At 36.1% G+C, this 8,804-nt stretch overlaps 1 protein-coding gene across 2 annotated transcripts; it reads right to left on the reverse strand.

Moving 5' to 3' along the window:
* Positions 1-1,115: 1,115 nt before the first annotated feature.
* On the reverse strand, positions 1,116-8,780 carry si:ch1073-59l16.1 (polymeric immunoglobulin receptor). Of its 2 annotated transcripts, XM_048175006.1 has the most exons (9): positions 8,526-8,780; positions 7,841-8,158; positions 6,012-6,351; positions 5,057-5,151; positions 4,564-4,631; positions 4,311-4,376; positions 4,099-4,164; positions 3,918-3,961; positions 1,116-3,477 (listed from the first exon to the last, which is right to left on the reverse strand). In XM_048175006.1, the coding sequence occupies exons 1-8, from the start codon at positions 8,572-8,574 to the stop codon at positions 3,920-3,922; spliced, it is 1,044 nt and encodes a 347-aa protein (XP_048030963.1). In that variant the 5' UTR covers positions 8,575-8,780; the 3' UTR covers positions 1,116-3,477; positions 3,918-3,919. The 2 variants fall into 2 exon arrangements, with proteins under 2 accessions (XP_048030963.1, XP_048030964.1); XM_048175007.1 differs by lacking the exon at positions 4,099-4,164.
* Positions 8,781-8,804: the final 24 nt, after the last annotated feature.

The following is an 8,804-nucleotide window of genomic DNA, read 5'->3' on the forward strand; positions in this document are numbered from 1 at the left end:
CTGAGCAGAGCTGATTTAACTCTGGAGATTTTGCTGTGTACGCAGGATTCCTCCAATCATTTAGTGCGCTTAACTGTGATGACGTGTTTTAACAGTCATGGTTGTGGTTTGCTATTGGTGGATCTCATGTGAGTGACAGGTTGCCCCGCCCTCGTCATCAGAGAAGAGATGCTGCAAAAGGGAGGAGAAGTTATTCTGATTCAAGATTACCAGAACATGAATTTAAAACAATGATGATGTGCACCGATAAATCATTTAGAATAAACACTGCAACATTCAATATTTATATATATAAAACCAAGAATAGACCATTTTGATTTCATCTTGGCTTTAAATCAAGAGTGTGGAGGTAACGGTCGCATCGCTCTGATCCTGCAGTCCAAACACTGTTTGCAAACAGAGCGTGTAGCACATTATTTTTTCTCGCTCTCATTTTCCTGATTGCTGTTTTGACACGGGCTGCCAAGGCCCTCCCGGTGCTCAGGTGACAGTGGCAGACCTCTCTTTAAGTGTTAATGGGACATCACCAGCTGTCCGCACAGGTAGATCCAGAGCCCTGCGCCGAGCCATCTGTGCATCCTCCATCATCACTGCCTCTGAACAGAGAAATGAGAGAGAGAGAGGGGGAAGCTGGGAGAAGACGGTGGCCGTAGCTGGGAAGAAAGAAACGGAAGGAGGGATTAATAGAGAAAAGGATAATGAAAAAGAGTTGTGAGCTCCCGGTGGAATACGGCCAGCTGTCACTCACTGCCCGGTCGGCCACCTGCACTTCTTTCCCACACTCGCTGATATCAAGCGATGCAATGCAAATCACATTCAGGCTCTGTTAGGCTGATCTAGGATCAGCTCTCCATGCTGAACTCATGATGTATTGAACGGTTCAGCTGTTACGGGTCTGTGTTTTTGACAAGATTTGAACTTTGTGGAGCATTTAAACCATAAGCATTAACTAAAACATGATTTTAAATGCAATATATTGAATAACACACATACAGTTAAAATTATAATCAAGTGTGCTTCTTTAATGCATGACAAAAGATTATTAAAACATAATGATTTAAAATATACTTCAAAGTAAAAAAAAATATTACAAAGTGCACTTTCAGTCATGAAAGTGTAAAAAGTGGCCTTTTATTTTATTTTATTATATTATCAGCAAGTACAGGTTTTTAAAATATACTTTAAGATCTGAAGTACACCACAAGTGCACATTCAGTCCAATTAAACACATTTGTTTTACAAAAAGGTAGAAATTACTAGGAAAGCTTCTGACATTCACAGTAATGGGAAAATTCTTACTGCACCCACATTTTCTTCATAAAATGAGAAGTTTAACTCATCACAGCATGAATCATTCAGTGCTTTATGAAGAAACAGAAAGGTGAGAGAAACACTCAAGATGGTGAAACAATTACTGAATGCTGCAGGGCAGCTGCTCTCAGAATTAATTCAATTAAATTCTTAATTATTTATCATGACTCAGTCATAAACCTTCTGAAACAAACAAAAAGCATCTTAAATCAACCAAAGCTGGTCTGTTGTTTCAGCAGATATAATGAACAACACACACACTGTTATATATGGGCCATTCTACAGAATTGGTGTAAACTGCTGTCCCACACATTTAAAAAGCATTTAAGTATTCAAATCTTTAATGTTTACTAAGATCCTTTTATTATCTATTGAATCCCACAATAATATTTAAAACATCAGTAAGCTTTATATATAAAATCATCATTTATTGGGTACTTTCATTTGGGAGGTGGCTGCCCTGAACCATAATTCAAAAATTTCAACTTAATATGATTTTTCACATTTTTTTCCATTGTTGTTTTTAAAAATATATGCACGAGATATGGCAAGCCAAAAGGGTCAAAATCATGCAATAGATAAATCACGTTTACATCCAAAACACTGTATTTGCAACACTATCTCATGACCAATTCATACGTATTTTACGAGGTGGCTAATTAGTACGATTTGTCTAAACGTCAGTGACGGGTAGGTTTAGGGGCGGGGTTTGGGGTAGGTCATTCGTATGAATTCTTTGTCAAATATGTACGATTTAGCAAAAAACGGATGAATTCGTACGAGTGAGGTCGTATAAATTCATATGAATTAGCCACCTCTTAAAATACGTACGAATTGCCATGAGATCGAGTTGATATTTGACGGCATTTAAAATGGTGTCGAGTGGATTCTGACTACTGAGCACCTCTGATTGGCCACGGCGTTCACGCGCTCAACAGAGATGATTGTGATTGGCTCAACACTTCTAAAAACATGCTGTAAATAGAAACCTTTGATGCTGCTACTGTACTGCAGAAAAGCTGGTAATGTTAACTTTTTTCTTTTTCTTTTAGTACAAACTGGTACCGGGTACCGAAATCGGGTCTCCTTTAGGACCCCAAGCGATCCCATTGGTCCAAATTGCTTTTAATAGGTACTCTTTTTAGCGCCTGAAAATCATGTTATGATAAATACTGTTATAATGACCATTTATGTCTGTATTAGTTAGCTTATATACAAGCATAGCATACAGATAAGCAATTATTCACAATTATCTTTAATGTAATTACATGTTAAATTAAATATTAAATATCCAAATATTTGAGTTATAAATAAAACAAATTAATGATGTTCAGTTATTCACTATAGGCTATTATTATTATTATTATTATTTATTAATTAACAGTAAAAAAAATTACATTCAATTAGTTTTATTATGCATTAATGTGTTTTTGCACACATTATATAGTAAGCTATGCGTATTTTAAATTAAAATCATTCGTATTTACTTAGGATAATCATTGAATGACAGTTTGGGGAGACCCGATTTCAAGCGAGGACCTGATTTGCATGACGTCGGTAGATTTGAGAACCCTAGTATGACACACTAAATCATAATTTTAAATTAAAAAGTCAAAATTATAAGATAAAAACTATGACTTTCTTTGTCATAATTATGACTTTCTATGTGACAATTATGGCCTTTTAAGTCCTAATTTTGACTTATGTCATCATTTTGGCTTTTCATCTTATAAATATGACTTAGTATGCCATCATTTCATACTTTTTATCTTACAGTTATGATTTAGAAAAGCATGTTTTTTTCTTATGTGGCAGAAATGGGCTTCCACAAAATTCCACTATTTACAAACTGACAAAATACTGTTAAACTGAGTCATGGTAATGAAAATACACTCATTCATGAAGGCACACAACATTACATCAATCATGATAAATGTCTCTGAGGCCCCCTTGAGGAACGAATATGTAATTACAGAAGCTCGAGTCATGAACTGCAGATGAGGACCCTTTATAGGGCATATTAGAATGACTTGAACAGTGATGAAAGATATTCCTGCCTGCTTTATACAGTCTCTTTAACACATCACTCAGGCTTGGTTGAGATTTAAGGAAGACTCCTGTGAACGGCTGATGAATCAGAGGATTTCTGCAGTTCTGATGTCGCCACTAATGAGATAAAACAGAAATTAGATGTGTTTTCAACATTGATAATAATCATAAATGTTTCATCATATCAGAATGATTTCTGAAGGATCATGTGACACTGAAGACTGGAGTAATGATGCTGAAAATTCAGCTTTGATCACAGGAATAAATTACACTTTACTATATATTCACATAGAAAACAGCTGATTTACACTGGAATAATATTTCACTGTTTTTACTGTATTTTTGATCAAATAAATGCAGCCTTGGTGAGCAGAAGAAACGTCTTTCAGAAACATTACAAAATCTCACAGTGGTGTATTAACTGTGGAAGTTCAGTCAGTTCATTAATAATAAATAATTCACAAGACCGGCGGATTTTCTTTAATGAATACAGCTTTGAATAATGATGAATTATTATTGTCCAAAGGAAGATATTAAAGAAACAGACACAGACTCACAGTCACGTCTGTCTGAAGTTCACATAATCCGACTCTCTTTGAGGCTAGAAGAGGAAAACAAGACTCAATTATTCATTAAATAGATCAGCTAACCAGTTTTTGCTGTTTTAAAGCTTTTTTTTTTTTTTGCTTTTTTTTTTCAAATACAAAAATTAAACATGCAGAAAATATAAGTATTTACCATATTTGATAAATCACTTTGTTTGGCCAAAGTTGGGCCGGTGGATTTATGACCAGAAGCAGGCAGCTGTCACACACACACACACACACACACACACACACACACACACACACACACACACACACACGTACAGATCAGTTGAGATTCAAGTATTTCAGTATTCAGTGGTGTTGTACTATAGTATAAGGGGTAAAGGAGAAATGGAGATCTACCTCAGTGTTTCTCTTGAGTTCAGCCATGATTTCATAAGCTCCTTCTCCAGAAGCACCACCATATGACTGGAATTTAACACAGAAAAGAGAAACAGACAATTCTTTTGACAAGAGTTTTCTATGAATTTGTCTGTTTCTGTTTCTTAGAATGTAGTATAAAATTTCCCCCAGAATGATTCCACTAGTAGTGCTGAATCATTGTGTGACGCGTCATCAGAAACAGATGAGGATGATGTAATGTCTCTGAACTCACGGGTGAGGATCGGCTCCTGTGCATCGTTATGTACTGACTTTCCTCTTCATTCACAGATGTCAGGCATCCTGAAAGAACAGGTTCAATTTAAAAACAACTGTAGATATAAACCTATAAAAAAAAGTCCATTAAGGTTTGCCAGCTAACAAAAAGTATTCTAAGAACATTTTACTGAAGTCCCCATTAAGTTCTGAAAACATTATTACTCTGAACATTCTAAAACATTCTTGGTATGTGAACATTAATGGAACATTCCATTTCTTCAAACATTATAGGAATGTTACTTTTAAATGTTACGTTCTGAAACAAGTAGAAACATTTAAAAACCAGAAGAACATGCAAATGAAACATTTAACACAATAAAACGTTCCATGAATGATGTATAAATGATGTTTTTGTGCTAAGGTCTTGATAACATTATGAAAGACTGGAGGAACGTTTGTTCAGAACTTCACTGTTAGCTGGGTGGACACTGTGACTTTATGTAACTTACTTTCTTTGCAAAATGTAAGCAGTTTCAGTGCTGAGTAAATGATTATGATCAGGAGAATTTCCAAAACCACAGGCAACAGAAAGAAAATAGCCGTCCTAATGCAACAGAATAAAGAAAATATATTAACTTCTGAATAATTGCATCCATACATCAAAATGGCATAATTTCAATGTTAATAATTTTGCAAAAAAAAAAAAAAAAGGAAAAAAAGCTACAAATGCACTATTGGAAGTTCTCAAATTCAAATAGATATAAATGGTTGAACATTCTGTCATCATCTCCTCACATGCATGTCGTTCCAAATATGACACAATTTCTAGATATTTTTACAAATATTCAAGTTGCTGTTTGCCTCAAAATGAATTGAATATCATGCATTATTTTGAAACCACCTGCATTCAATATATGGAAAAGAGCAGCTTGGACATTATTAACAATATCTCCTTTTGTGTTCTGACAGAGGCATTGGGTTTGTGAGTTGATGAAAAGCTAATAAGTAATTAAATCTTAAAATTTAAAATTAAAATAATCAAATACTTTCAAACAAACAAACTGATGAAATCAGTTGATGAAAACGTTTATGAATTGCTACAAAAAAAAGAATAATTGTGACTTTATCTCACAATTCTCAAGTTTTTTCCTCACAATTGCGAGTTTATATCTCACATTTTTTACTTTTACAATTGTGAGTTATAAAGTCAGAATTGTGTGATATAAACTAGCAATTCTGACTTTTTCCTCAGAATTGCAAGTTTATATCTCACAATTCTGACTTTATAACTTGCAATCATGAGTTTATATCACTCAATTCTGAGAAAAAAGTCAGAATTGTGAGATAAAAAGTCGCAATTACCTTTGATATTTTTTATTGGCGGAAACCATCTTCCATACCATATGAGTTTGGAACCACGTGAAGGAGAGTAAATGATTCTGTTAACAGATCAAGTGTTTTCACCTCTTCCGGGCTGTGGGTGTGATCCGATCCGTCTCTGCGGTGACCAGCGCCTGAGTATGATGTACAGTAATATGAACAGGCATCTGCTGGTCGTTTGTTGAGCACCAGTACCAGCCTGTGTTCTCCTTCTTCAGTCCGCTCATGGTCACAGTCATGTGTTTCTGATCAGATCTGATCTCAACCGAGGCTCCGTCTAAAGTCCCAAACATCCCCGTCACGCAGCGATCTGCAAACTTACACCATTTCACATCTCTTTGCCCACGATGATAGCAGGTGACGGTGACGCTACCGTTCTCAGATCCGCTCACGTTCTGACGGTTCACATAAAGACTCGGAGGGCCTAGAAATGCCATAGAAAACATCAGTTTGCCACTCATTTAGCATTGTGTTAATAATAATAATAATATAGCTGCAAGCTGCAATTATCGGGGTTCAAGCAATTTAACACCTTTTAGCACATGCGTAAAAAGGTGTAATGTTTTAATTAGCAAGCCTGTAACCATCTTGATCATCATAGTTACAGTCAAAACAGGCAATTTAGTTATTGAGCCAAAAGGACTAGTTCACCAAAGTTGGTTTTTGAAATAATCTCCGATATTTAACGAATGAATCGATGGACAGCGGCGGTCCCAGAGGCAAAGTTGCTCAGAATGAGGAGTTCTATCAAATCGTGCAATACGTACATGAAAAACACAAAGGATTGCTGATTTCTTTCAAATTTTTCACAGGCCTCTAGTGCCGTGAGTCAAACGGGCCTTCATTAACCTTGATAGCTGCTCAAACTTCATTGTTCATGTTTTTTGAGATACGTCAATGTCCTCATAGACAATCATGGCACCTCGGACGAAGACACTGCATGCCAAATTTCAAGTAATTCGGACTAACGGTGAAGTAGTTATAGCTGTTTTCATGTTTTTTTTCCCTGTTATAGCGCCACCAAGTGGACAGTTGCCGCATCCTTTTTCACACAACCACAGAATGAGCTTTTACACAGGTGTGCCAAATTTGGCGAAAATATCTCATTCCGTTCACGAGTTATAGCCATTTTAGTAAAAGTGTCTCCGCCCACTTCAAACGTTTTGGCGGCCCTTAGAGACCGTGAATCGAAATTTTCAACTGTTTTTGATCATTATTGACAATCAGACTCTAGAGAATCCTGCTGCACTGGTTTGGTTCCGATCAGGCCAAAAACCTAGGACTAGGGCTCCTGTTTGTCACCTGATGTCACCTGTTGGAGTTTGGGTTCCTTGCCGCTGTCGCCTTTGGCTTGCTTAGTTGGGGACACTTGATATTCAACAGTGTTTTGATCTGCCTGCATTGACACCATTGTATGCGAACTGAACTGAGCTGGATGATGACGTCACTGTTTACTCCAGTGCTGATATAGATAAATTAACTAAATTAATTAAATAAATTAACTGCTTTGACACAATCCGCATTGTAAAAAGTGCTATATAAATAAAGGTGACTTGACTAGTTCGCAAAAATACCTGAAAATTTCTAGAGCGAATTCGAGGCATCTTGTTCATCTTGAACCAACGATATAAGACACTTGAGCCTATATCTAACGATTCAGGAGTTGTGAGCTGTTTCGTACTTTTGACCACTGTAGCCCCCGTCAGGCTTGGTGATGTACTGTAGTAATACCAGCCCTCGAAGTTTCAAGTCTCTACGGCTTACGGTTTGGTCTGCCCGATCACTTCATTTATAATTTTAATTACATTTGATGAATTAAACAGCTCGTAAACATACGTTATGTAAAAAGGGTTCTTTGAAATTGAGTCAAGAACCCTAGAGAGATCCCCACTGAGAGCGTGTGATGGTCTCACCTGCTGTGGCATCCAAGAAGAAGCCTGCATGTTTATCAAAACCAGAAGGAATATGAACAGCACACCAGTACTGAGCCGACTCCTGAACATCATCGAAGCGGACAGTGAAGAAGTTACGTGACGAATCGTCAGAGATCGATACCTTTTTGTGATGATATCGCTGGTCGAAGGACTTTATATCATTACTCAAAAACCAAATGTCTCCAGCACTCAAGTATTTGTATGAAAATGCATATTTCTGTTCATATAAACAAGGAATTATGACAGACTGTCCTTTCTGAACGGATATTTTCCTGACTGTGGTGACATCTTGAGCCCCTGCAAAGGAGAAATATTATATATTTAAAAAAACGAATTCATCCAAAAATCTGTGGCTTTTTATGCTATTTTGATTTTTGAAATAACATTTAAAAACATAAATATAGCCCAACAGTTTGATCAAAAATATTTTGAATCTTAAATATTTTTTGTATATTTAATGAAGATTTTGATTTTTTTCCCAAATCCTAAACTTTAAAGGTTCACTATGCAACTTTTTTGTTCAATATTATAGTTAATATTCTTGACTTTATAAATTGTATTTTATATGCAAATCTTTAGATTATTCAAGAAAATGATTCATATTTTGACAAGACAATAAAACGAGTGTAACGAAGCATACGGATGCTGGTGTTAATCGACTCACCTGAGAGATTCATGAAGATGCAGAGGAGGAGAAGACAGTCTAGATCCATTGTTGTCTCATTGTGAAGATGTTTGCATGTGAAAATCTTCTCCCATCTCTAGTTCCTCTTTTTCTGCAACACTCCACCACTATTTTGCAAGAGTATTTGTGGACAGTGTGACGAAACAAATTATTTATTTAGAACAGTTTTTAAGTCAGGTGATACATTCCCCCAAAGCAAGAACAGAAGCTTTTTTTGTTGTTGAAAGAGGAGCTATTGACATTTTCTCTAAAAAAGTC

This window comes from Megalobrama amblycephala, linkage group LG22 (assembly GCF_018812025.1).
Source record: "Megalobrama amblycephala isolate DHTTF-2021 linkage group LG22, ASM1881202v1, whole genome shotgun sequence".
Lineage (NCBI taxonomy): Eukaryota > Metazoa > Chordata > Actinopteri > Cypriniformes > Xenocyprididae > Megalobrama > Megalobrama amblycephala.

Bases quoted from the DNA above. Each gene is read 5' to 3' on its own strand.
- si:ch1073-59l16.1 (XM_048175006.1), bottom strand. From the start codon at position 8,574: ATGGATCTAGACTGTCTTCTCCTCCTCTGCATCTTCATGAATCTCTCA. The intron at 8,159-8,525 runs GTGAGTCGATTA...TCTCCTTTGCAG, and splicing joins CATCTTCATGAATCTCTCAG to GGGCTCAAGATGTCACCACA. The intron at 4,165-4,310 runs GTAGATCTCCAT...TGTGTGTGACAG, and splicing joins AACTCAAGAGAAACACTGAG to CTGCCTGCTTCTGGTCATAA.